This window comes from Rhodamnia argentea, chromosome 1 (assembly GCF_020921035.1).
Source record: "Rhodamnia argentea isolate NSW1041297 chromosome 1, ASM2092103v1, whole genome shotgun sequence".
In the NCBI taxonomy this organism is placed as follows: Eukaryota; Viridiplantae; Streptophyta; class Magnoliopsida; order Myrtales; family Myrtaceae; genus Rhodamnia; species Rhodamnia argentea.
Window position 1 is genome coordinate 30,068,721 of NC_063150.1, and position 12,329 is coordinate 30,081,049.

The 12,329-nt window shown below is 40.2% G+C and overlaps 1 protein-coding gene across 1 annotated transcript; it reads right to left on the reverse strand.

Moving 5' to 3' along the window:
• Positions 1-8,245: 8,245 nt before the first annotated feature.
• On the reverse strand, positions 8,246-9,928 carry LOC115725992 (protein LIGHT-DEPENDENT SHORT HYPOCOTYLS 1-like). The gene is made up of 2 exons (XM_048283190.1): positions 9,602-9,928; positions 8,246-9,247 (listed from the first exon to the last, which is right to left on the reverse strand). The coding sequence occupies exons 1-2, from the start codon at positions 9,662-9,664 to the stop codon at positions 8,483-8,485; spliced, it is 828 nt and encodes a 275-aa protein (XP_048139147.1). The 5' UTR covers positions 9,665-9,928; the 3' UTR covers positions 8,246-8,482.
• Positions 9,929-12,329: the final 2,401 nt, after the last annotated feature.

Consider the following 12,329-nt stretch of genomic DNA (forward strand, 5'->3'; position numbering starts at 1 on the left):
AGCAAAGCCATCCAGCAATGTGTCCGGCCAGGAACCGAGCGTATGGAGAGCCGCACGATTCACCCACCCACCCCTCCTCCTCTTAACGAAGTATTACTGCGGAAAGGGGCCTTTGCGGGTCGGGCCAAGAATTCGTGCCTTTTGAGCTGGGAACTTGTGCCGCAATCTGCGAAATCCCAGATTTACAGGAGAAACCCTAGCTTACATCTCGGAAAAGTTGAAACCCTTGATGCTGCTCTTGAAGGAGTGACATGATTCTCTGCTGTCATGACTTGACCATTCTCTTAAGGCTAGCCACGGGGAATTGAGGAGGAGGAGGAGGAAACCCTAGCGTGAATAACCTCTAGGCTTGTAGCAGACAGCATGTAACTTTTCTATAAGGAGTTAGATTACTAGGAACGTTGGTGAACCCAAATTTGGAAATGAAGGGAGCAGTGCTCTTCTGTGGGGAGTGGGCTGCAGAGCAACTGGAAACTACAGTCTTCTCTTTCACTAGGAACTAGAAACTGCAGTCATAAGGGCTTTCTTTTGAAGCAGTGCCGAGCTGGGGTTACGGTTTCTGCTCGACACTTTCCGACAAGATGATGTGAGGACACGTTGGCGAAATGCTTGGTCTGTAAATGAAAAGGCCATAGTGGTGTGCTGGCAAAAGAAATTCACCTGGCCATTGGTATTGTGCACGTAAGTTTTGCGGAATAGTTAGAACGGGTGAAAAAGGGTGCTGCGATTTTTGCGCTCATCTTGTAGTCACGGAAAGTAAGTATGTGTCTCGTGACAATTTGAAAATGTGTCATATAGCTGTCGCGCATAAACTTAGCATGTTTGCCGAACTTTGAAAGTACGGTGCAAGCTATTTAGTTGATTAAAGGCGAGCAACTAAACTTCAACGAGAACCGATACGAAAGATCTATTTCGAAAGCATAATAATAATTATGCGTTGAGAAAAGAACGAAGCAAAGCACGTAATTGGTGGGCTAGATCCATTAGCCTAGGGTGGCCCAAGTTCTCACCCCCCGATCCAAAAACTTTATCCCATCATATCGAATAAGATCTTACCTCTTTTTAGAATAATTACAGAGATTTATATCGGTTGTCGTTGCCTATGTCGAAAGGGTTTATCACTTCTCATCTGCTAGAGGACATTTACTTAAAAGCATCGTGTGAGGAGGGTAGAGTAAGAGAAGCTCAAATTGAACGGATTCTTGCGCCGAGTTCATATCAAGAGTACAGACATACAAGTACTGATTCATGTCGGGTTTAAGGTTATCATCCAAAACTCTATCTCTGTGCCCATAGTAGGTTCGAGGTTTCGTCGAGTCCGTTGAGTGTCGTCGTTCCGACTTCAGTTTTGAGAAATTGGAAATTCCAACCCACCTAGAAGAGGGGAAAAGTATCTATAAACCTGTTTCATTTGTGTTAATTTAGTCATAAACATTTTATTGATATCAATTTAGTAATAAACATTTTGTATTTGTGACAATTCAGTTCATTCAATGGTCGAAAATTGTTGATATAAACACCAATTATCTTGCGTGGCATGGTTGGCTCTGACGTGAATTTTTTTTAATATTTTTCATTTACTTTTTATTTTTTTCCTTTTATGTAGATTTTTTTCGTTGAGGGCCGTGGCGCCCTCGCCTGGCCAAATCTGGCGAGGGTGTCACAACCCTCATCGGCCATAGCAATGGCACACCAGCCCTCATCTAGTGACCAACGAGGGCAACGTGGCTCTCGCATGGTTGTCTAGTGACCTTCAATACAAAAAATAAAAGTACCAAAAAGAAAGAAAAAAATTATTAATTTTTTTTTTAAAAGTCCCTTCAATTATAGCTGTGTCATGTGAGATAATTAGCATCAATATTAATAATTTTCAGTCAAAATTGATAAGATATCTCGATAGACACAAATACAAATTTTTTTTTTTATATTTTTTTTCCCAAGAAAAGGGATGGAGATCGGACGGCGGTCGAGTGATGGCCGACTGCGAGAAGGCCACACAGCGTGGTTCCTCTCGTGCGGACGGGATCTCCTCCCCTCAACCAATCTACGCCACGTGGCGCCAATCGGCGGCGGGGTGGAGCGTCCCCGGGGTGGGGGCCGGATTCGCTGCACGAGGATCTAAGGAAAGGATTGCGGGTCCCGCGTCGTCGATGGGTTCGCCTGTTCCCCGACATCCAGTACAAGAGTCCACGTGGGGGCACGAGCGGCTGGGGCCCACCGGGAGGTGCACGTGTCGCCGTCCCATACGTCCTGTGCAGTAGGCCGTAGATTGCGGGGATCTTCGTACGGACAATCTTTCTTTCGAGTAAATTAATGCGGGTGTTAGAGATTAGGAGAGGGTAGGGACAGCTTTTGTACGTGCGACAAAAGGGCAAATGAGGTGGGTTAGTTTTAATTTTTTTTAATTGTTTAGATAATAATTTTGCAATTTGTTTTGAAATTGTTTATTTTTTGTTTGTTTGGTCTGTCACCACACCACATTCAGATAATAGTAATCTCCAATCATATTAAGCCTCGGGGTTAGTAGATTAATGCGAGAAAGTACGTGTGCATATGCCATTTCTTGCTTTATTAGCTTTTGGAAATGGCAAAAAAGGAGCTTTTTGAGGGATTAATTAATTGCTTCGAGGTGTGGGAGGTACGACTAACTTTTTTTTTTTCGAGAAACACATCGGTATAAATTCTCAAAGTGTTTTTGCATATCATGTGCGGTACCGTGAATTTGGTGATGATCTATGAGCATGTGCCCGATTGATAACTTATCAATTTTGATATTCTAAATAAAGAAAAATGATTTTCTTGTAGCATGATTCGTCATGAACGACTTTCAACCCTTTCGATGATGATAATTGGACAAGATTGGCGTATCCTTGTGAGAGAACAAATTCATAAAGATGGCAACTTGTGTAAATGTCTTTATTGTTCTTTCGGTTTGATCGATAACTTTATTAGGTAATACTATTTCTGTAGTGGTTATTATCAATACTAGCCATCGCTCGAATAAGAAGGCTATTCGTTTGTTTCCCATAAGAAAACAACAAGAATAAGACAACCATATCCCCAACCTTTTATATGCTTTTTAGCTAGATGAATTAGTCTAAGGCATTCCACTAATCAATTGTCATTCGGTTAGGACAAATTGAGGTGAGTATAAAGTCAAATACATCAACTTCTATTAGGAAAAGTGATAGAGACTTGCATTAAATGAGCCTACTCTTTCATTTCCATTATCTTGGCAAAGCAAGATAAATGGAAGGTAACAAATGTTTTTCCTAAAAATAATTACTTGTATCGATTGAAATAATTAGTTAATAAAAAATATTCTATTATAGACAACAATTTATGTATATATATTTTCGTGACTATTGACAATGTTCTTTTCATTCGTTCATTTTTATAAACGATACAAGTAATTATTTTTAGAAAAATATTTTTCAAAACATCAATCGTGAACACAAGCCTATTCTAACATTTTGTTCTTTCTCGGATAATGTGCTTTAACAATTTCATGCCTAAACCGACAAATTCCCAGCATTTATAACTCTAAGGATGATAATATTGTTTCCCATTAACATTTTCTTTTCCAATTGCTTACAGTATAACTTCCTTGTACCAGTAGGAATTGCATTAGATTGCCAATTTTTAGGGGCTTTTTTCAAAAATATGGTAAAACAAAAAATTACTAATTTAAGTGTTTTTTTAAAAAAATTACTCATTTAAGGCATGTGCACCTGTGCACAAATAGACGCACAAGCCATCTTAATTTTTTTTTTACTTTCTTTTTCTTTTTTACCCGTACATTTTTTTTTTCGTTTTTTTCTTTTTTATATTCTCCGTGCGCTGCAAGCCCACGAGCCTCGTGCCGCCACCACGCCCACAAGTTGCCTCGGTGTCATTGTTATCCGAGTTAAAAAAAAAACGTTATTATAATTAAAAAAATAAAAAAAAAAGTAAAAAAAGGACCCCCGTGCGCCGCAAGCCCGCGAGCCCCATGCCACCGCCACGTTCGCCGGTTGCCGCCGTGTCGTCGTCGTTGTCGCCCGAGTGGTCGCCGAGTAAAAAAAATACGTTACTATAAATATAAAAAAAGAAAAAAAAAAGTAAAAAACAAACATAAAATGTTTAAGATCTAACAAAACCTACAATCTTGAATAGAGATTTGAATCAAGCACTTAGTTGCAATCAAATTTTGGTCTAACTTGTTGGTTTAGCAATTTATGTTTTGTTTGGATGAAAAGCAAGTAATCCTTGTTTTCTCCTGCTCGGTTGCACGTGATAACATTCAACGTTAGACCTCCCCATGTGATCTCGAATTTTTTTAAGTTATCTGATATAAAACACAAAACACTTACAATGCACATGGTGATACTTCTGCTTTATAAATTAACTTCTGAGCAAAAATTGATATTTCTATTTTTGGATAGAAGTAATTTTTTTTTTTTTTTTTACTTCTTCAAGTGACTTCAAAACTACTTTTGAAGAGAAAAAAAAAAGCTCTAGAAATAGAAAAATAAAGTTGCATAAGTAGCGGATTTCCGCTCTAGAAGTTGTGTTATCAAATAGATTTCTTCTCCGGAAGTATTGTCACGTGTGCCTAAGTCATCCTTTTTGTTCCCTATTGGTTCATACCATTGGCATTTTCCCTTCATTTGATCTGCCAATGACATTATGTTTGTCATTTTGGAAATGCAATAACTTCAAGTAAAATTCTTAGACCTTGCCTTTTATACTAACTTTTTCATGCAACATCCACCCATAAAAAATGATTTAAACTTAACTAAGTTGATAATAAAGTGAATTAATTGACTCAAATTTCCTTGTGAGTGGCTTACCCGTTAACTGCGGATTTATGTTGCCGGTTTTCAGATTGAAAATACTATTCACAATTTCTTGTTTATATATGTAGGTCCATGGGTTTTTCTGCGTGCGCCCGTGAGGGCAATCACACCCGCCTACTAGCAGTTATATGCCAATTCAAATGAAAAGTCACGTCTCTTCAAGAGACGTCAACAACATACGCTCTTCCCATCTTTTCGTATCAGTCTATCGCTTTCAAGAAATAGAGAAACAACGACGACATTCTCTCCTCCTCACTGTTGAATCGCGTTCAATATGAAGGAACTCTCGAGATCGCAAAGGAGTATCCAACCTATAACAATTACGGTATGTCCTCATGATATACTCGTTTTGATCGATAATACAAGTGATGAATTGAGCATGTTTCTGCAAATTAGATCTTAGACCGAATAGGGTTTCGTATCCAACAATTTACATCAAATTCGGATAGATCTTTTGTGTTTCCCTTCTGCATAGGGTTTGATAAACCTTCAGTTCGCCGATCCTAAATGCGACGGTCTACGAAAACAAATATGAAAGGGTTGATCACAAGACTATGTGTTGAGGTGCAACTCCACGAGGTACATGAATTAGATAAAAAAAACCTACACAATCAGTAGACACCTGATCGCAAGAACTAGCTGGAAACAGTGAAAAAAGTTAGAAAAAACCCTTATTGAAGGTTAGAGAGATGATGAAAACGTAACCTTTATTCTCCTTAAAGTAACTTCTTTGGTTGGCTTCATTTGATCTCTATATTTTCAGTATGAATTATCTGAGGAGAAACATACTGCACAACAAACACTCATCATATGGGATGTTCGACTTCCATTAACTGCTCCTGTAGCAATGATTTTTCTCCATAATCAAGGACGTCTTTAGATACGTTAATCATGCCATACGCATATCCATTGGCCCGAAATAGATCTTCGACTTGCGGTATGAAGTGACCGGCACAACATTTAGGGAACTTATCATATGTCGATAGAAGTGGTGACTTATGTCAAAACTAACCTTCTCGAATTAAGGTGTAAACACATAATTATTTCACATAGTTTGGACTAGCAGAATGACCAGAAGTGTTGTATGACAATAGTCCCCATGTAGATACATGTTGATATTTCTGTCTTACGTAAAAATACAAAAATTGATGAAACCAAATCTCCAGCTATTGCCATTGCATGGATAGTATCTATTAGATACATAACTCTTTCATAAGCAGTGAAATTTCATAACTCTTTCATAAGCAGTGAAATTAGCTTCGGTATAACATCGTCGACAAGAGCAAACCACACAACCGGTTCACTGCCAGGAAGTGATTCTGTAATATTTAGAAATGTCGAGTATGGAGCTACGGGAAAATTCCCACCAACGTTTCTAGATCATCCAAGTTTGATAAGAAGAAATAACATATATAGATTAAATCACAGGCAATTTTATTTATGAAAATAGAAAGGTTCTTCACAACAGAATTCAAGCACATCTTACATCCTGGGACTTCCGACCACCTTTGGAACTTGTAAGAATGATTTGCAAACTAGCAATTCACAAGGAAAAATAAAGAAAACGAATTCAAGAATATATTCCATGAACGTACATCATCTACTCGATGCAAAAAGGGCAGCGATAAATGAGAGAACAAGCATCGGTTTGACATCTGCTCGATGCCTGTGACTGAGTATGAAACAGATTAGAAAAATTGACACTGGTCTCTGCAAATAATGCTTTAATGCTGCACATTGTATTGGACATTCACAGATGATCTAATTATGCCGAAAGTCCTTAACGTTTTGGATAAAATATATATGAGCATCTTGTTCGTGATCCTAAAATCCTAAACCTTTTGATGGATTGATTTTTCCGTTATAGGAACCTACGACTGCATTCCTACAAAATAGATTTAGGATGTGATGATTTGTGTTTAGTACAACTTAAGCTCCGCATTAGATTTCTCCCTAATGAAGTTAGAACCGCACTTTCAGATAGTTTCATAAGTGTCCTACTAGTCATCTTGATAGATGGGAAAGATATAAACTACTTCAAAACTAATTAAGCATGATTTAAAAGCAGAATTAGGGAAAAGCTCAAACTTGTAGATATGAAAAATGATTCGTATAGGCTACTGTTTTTAAAAAATCGCAGGTGCTAGTGAAAGCCTCAGCTACAATTTATGACACCCAAGTAAATTCACTTTTTAGTATGGACAGTGCAAGCCTCAGCTACATAAGCTTTCGAAATTCAACAAAAGAAGAAGCATAAATCCTGAAATCTACATATAATCAGAACAGTCAATTTTCGTTCATTTTTTTCGCTTTCTGGTAAGTCATTCTATGAAATACTTTGGAAATACCTTTAAACCAAAAAGAAAGCACAACATACTAATCAGCTGAGGCATCTAGATGAAATTAAGCAATATTCAGGTTTGAAGATGATTCAACAAAGAACAGAGAAGAACATATTTGCCATTGCAACCCGAAAGAACAACTCACTTTGCCCTTACACCAGTCAAATACCAATACTTTGAATTCAACATCACATAAAATCCATGAAAACCTAGATAAACCACTATAAGTAGCTAGTAACGAGCCTTGAGCCTTAAACGCTGGATGCAAAAGTTTGATGTCAAAGGTTATATTAGTATATAAGATGTCTCAAAGGCTCGCGTGTCTTCCGTTGTCATCCATCTGTAGGGCAAAAGAAAGAGGGAAAAGGGTTGGAAATCCACTGTTTTGTCTTATTGCTTCCTTTTGAATTGATTTAATGTTTTGCTTTGAACGTTACCTAACCACACCTTTACTATTAGTCTACCTCGTGAACTTTCCACTTCTCCAAATGCTTTTGTCCATAGGTAGCAACCCCCTCTTTCAACCCTTTCTCAAGGTCAAACAATTCATGTGTGGATGGCACAATGATGGCAAAGAGAGAGAGAGAAATGTAACACAATTGCAATCCCCCCCCAGCAAGTTAAAAATCCCTTTCTTCTGCTTTCTTGTGGGGGCAATACTTGAGAATTGAGATCCATATAAAGGATCTAATCATCCAAATTGAGTGCATGACACATGAAGAAGAACACATCATTCTTGTCAATATGTTATAATTAGGATGAATGCACTATTGGGACTGCATGAAATATAACACACTTGATATGAGATTGAGAGAGGATTTTTCCAAACCTGGAGCTCAGATTCACCATCATTTCATCGAAGTACACTAGGATTAATGACCCAAACTTGGCCACTTCTCAAATTTTTCCTACTAAGAAGTCTCCAGTCTAAACAGTTCATGACTAGTTCTCCCCCACACTACTGACATGACACCATCCGCTCTTGTCTCCCGAAGACAAGCTTCAAGGGGTGCCCACAAATCTAAGACATATCTTGCAGAAGCCAAAGCAAAAAAAAAAAAAAAAAAAAAAAAAAGGCGGAAAGACTATATAATGCAGGGCCGGGTCAAGGCTCTTTAGACCAATAAGGAGAAAAATCAGCACAAGTTTGACCATACATAGTCTAAGATCACAACTAGAAAGTTGAAATATATAGAAAGAGCGATAAGATAGGAAATACCCATGTTCCAAAAGATGTCTCCTATCGGCATCCAAACCCATCTTGATCCCCACTTATCAGCAATCAAATTGACCCTCTCATCTTCAGCTTGTTGCGGCAGCGGGAGGTGGGGCTGCATTGTTGTTCGGCTTCTGCTTCGGCCTCTTCCTCTTCTTCTCATAGCTGACCCCCCGCGCCTTCGCCTGGTAGTCGCGGACCTCCCTCAGGTAGAGCCGCACGGCCCGGGCGCCGAACGGGTTCGCCTCAGGCCTTCCCCCGTGCTCCTCGAACGCGGCCCGGAGGCGGCCGATGAGGGCGTCGAGGCTGCCCCAGGCCTGTTGAAGCGGGCACGGGCAGGGCGCGGGCGGGTTCGGGAGGCCGAAGAAGGGGCAGGTCTGGTTGTGGACCTTGGTCTTGCCGAACTGGTCGAGGTACCGGAGGAACTCCAGGACGTGGGCGCCGCTGCACATGGTGAGGGACAGCGGCGGCCTGTGGTTCCTCAGGTACTGGCAGAAGGTGTTCCAGTCCCGCCGCTTCTGGTTCTCGTAGCGGCTAGGCGTGGGCGGCGGCGACGCCGACATTGGCGACGACGACGAGCTCGTCCCGATTATGTGGGTATTGATGGTGATCGGGGTGTCGAAGTTGGGGTTGCTCGACGACGATTCTGGTACAAGCTCCATGTAGGGAAGTGATGGGATGGTTACTAGGCACTTCTTCTTTCTTGGATCTTGGTTGGGGACGAGAGATCTGCTGATTAGGCAATACTGGAGTTCTTGGCGATCTAGGGTTTTGCTTCCTTTGCCCGATTGTGCAAGATCAAGTACCAAGAAAAGGTATGGCAGTAGAAAGAGAGGGCTCGAGTCACTTTCCTGTCATATGGAGAGAGAGGAGTTGTTAATATTCCACACACCCTGCGCAGCTGAGAGAAGCTTTTTCTTCAGGTGCTGGAGCATAAACAATTCAAAACGAGAGAGAGAGAGAGAGAGAGAGAGAGAGAGATTAAAATAAGGAGGATGGTGGATTTTGCATGGTCATGAGGTGTATTTTTATGAAGAGTAGGGCGGACACAGAGAAAATTCAGAAAGAAAAGGAGGAAAACAGAGAGGGGTGGGGAATCAGGAGGGTTTCCTCTTTCTTTCTTCCTCTACTTTCTTTCCCTTCTTCCCCCTTGGCCAGAATACGATGACCACTCCTTGAGAAATTCAGAAAAACAGATTCTCCTCCTCGCACACTCCTCTTTGCGGGTCAAGAAAAGGGGAAACAAGAGAACTGCAGATTCCTGCCATGGAGGGTCAGTTTGCTTCTTTGGGTGGACGATGGTTTCTGAAAAAGGAAAACAAATTTTGCAGAGAGAGAGAGCGAGAGATCAGATCATCAGATTTTCATCTTTCCAGGAAAAGACCCAGCAACTGAAGTTGCACACTGTACACACACGCACGCTCTGCCACTCCTCCTCTAGAGATCGAGAGAGAGAGAGAGAGAGAGAATGAGAATGAGAGAAAGAGAGAGGAGAGACCAGTGGTCAAGACGAGAGGGCTGTCATCAGGGTTTAATAAGTAGACAAACTGGAGACTGTTGGGCCAGATGAGGACAAGCTTTCGCGGAACAGTTCCTTTCACTTGTACGCTTGCACATTGACAATGAAAGCGATGGCGAGACCCCCAGAAAAGAAGGGGAGAGAGAGATTAGTGGTGGGAACGAAGGAACTGATCTTTGCTTTCGCGCGAGTGAACAAAACCAGTCGCAGTAATAGCGATCGAGCCTCGCTTCTTGTTCATGGGGCGCGTCCCACGCCACGGCCTGAGCAGACGTGGGTTGGGTTGCAACAGGCGATGTCCTCTTGCACGAACCTTCACTGCAATTACTCTCTCTCTCTAGTCTCTCCCCCTTACTCCAGTCCAAGCTCAGATAGACACTGTGTACTTGCTTTTTCACTTCTCATCCGGTGAACGAAAGAGAGGTCAGTGGGATACTACCACTATTGCAATGGATTAGTACCACGCAGAATCCTAAAATGATCCATATATAATAAATTCATCCTCAGATTAATTTTTTTATCATGAAAATTCCTAAGCTTGTATCCTTGTAAAAAATTTACTCTCCTTTAAATTTTACTATCAAATTGTTAAGTTGAATGGCACATGACAGTTAATAGATGTACTAGTTTGAAGTTTTTGTCTTCCGTTTATCACATGCATACCGGTTTGGAAGTTTTCGTCGTATTAACGCAATTTAACAAAAATTGATGGAAGGTAAATTTGTCACGGGTGTACTGATTTAAGATTTTGTTGCGGTCAAATAAATTAGTTTTTGGTAAAGAGCTAGACTACAAAGATGCACGAAAATTAATTTTTGAATAAATTTATCACAAATATACCAGTTCGGGATTTTTCGAAGAATTAACCCTGTTGCATTGAGGTTTCATTTGATGTTGCAGAGAGAACCAGAAGTTGAGTCGAGCTTGAGACATCACTAAACTATGATCCTTCCTAATTCACGATTAAAGAAATCCTTTTGCTTTTTTTTTTTCGTGTCATATTGTTTGGAGAAGAATAAAAGGCTTTCGTGTACAGGAAATTTTGTTTCTGAATCTCTAAAAGTCCTCCTTCTTGCTGTTTCCTTCGAGAATTGTTTGTGCATCTTAACCATGTTTGGTTCAGTATTGAAAATGGGCATTGGGGCTCTAAAGTCCATTGGCCAAATGCAAATGGCCTTTGGCTACTTTTTTTATTCATTTTGAGGAGATGCAATTGCATCTCAAATGCTCTCAAAAGTCATTTAACCCAAAGTACCATCGATACTTTTGGCTAAAGGACTTTGCAAAATGCAACTAATCTTTTTTTTATTTTAACTTTGTCACATTTGCTTGCCACCACCGCCCTGCCCACCCTCGCCTCCCACCCCTTGCCCGCCACCTGCCGCTAGCCGCTGCCGCCCGTCCATCGCCCCCTCGTCGCCACCCACGATCCGTCGGCTGGCCGAGGCCGCTCGCCGGCCGCCGCCCCTCGTTGCCACGACCATCGACCACCGTTTTTTTTTTTTTCAAAAAGTAAAAATACTTTGCAAAGTTCATTTTTCACCAAATAACATTTACGTCAAAGTTGCTTTCCAAATGTGTTTTTAAAATATATTTTACCAAACACTACTTGCATTTTGAAAAAGGCCTTTAGCACAAATGTATTTACATTTTCTCAAAGTCTCTTAGCCAAATGCTGCACCAAACAGGACCTTAGTACCCTGGCAATTTGTTGACTAACAACTATTGATTTTTTTATTAGAACTTAAACGTTTGCTTGAAGTTGAAATTTATAGTACTTAGGTAACATGGCCGCAAATAAGCTTTTAAACTCACTCACTCGCCTAACTTTGGCCCTGTCTTCGGTGCTGAATTTGGAGGGGTGTTCGAGGTGAAAATTGACGGTTTAACTGTATCAAACTCACGGGATAGTCTCGTACCTATCTTATATATTTAAAATGATTAGTACCATAAAAAAATCTCAAGCCAAGTACATCCGTATCATATTTTACCTCGAATAAATTGAAGGTTCGCTTAAAAAGAAAATGCGGTTCCTATCTCTTATATTTTTCCTAGACTTGAGAAATTAATGACAAAAGTACTGCGATTGGATTTATGAAAAAAATATCTCTATCCAATCGGCTTAGGAATTTCCAGAGTTTATCTGATCCAATTTGAGTGTCATCTTACAATGGGAGGACTACATTTTGCCCCATGAGTTTTTGGAATTGTGGCGAGTTATCCCCTAGCGTTTTAAAATTGCAATTTATTTCTTATCCCCTAGCCTTCTAGCGTCGACTCTAGTCAAATTTTTCTTTTAAAATCTAACTACGCGACTGCACATGACTAGTTATAGGAGACAAACCGGACACACATCATCTATTTTTATTTTTTTAAAGGGACTACTCAAAATACATGACAAAGCTTGTTACAGA

Excerpts from the sequence above, each read along its gene's own strand:
- LOC115725992 (XM_048283190.1), bottom strand. The coding sequence starts at position 9,664 with ATGGCAGGAATCTGCAGTTCTCTTGTTTCCCCTTTTCTTGACCCGCAA. Across the intron at positions 9,248-9,601 it reads CGCAAAGAGGAGTGTGCGAG|GAAAGTGACTCGAGCCCTCT; the intron begins GAGGAGAATCTG and ends TCCATATGACAG.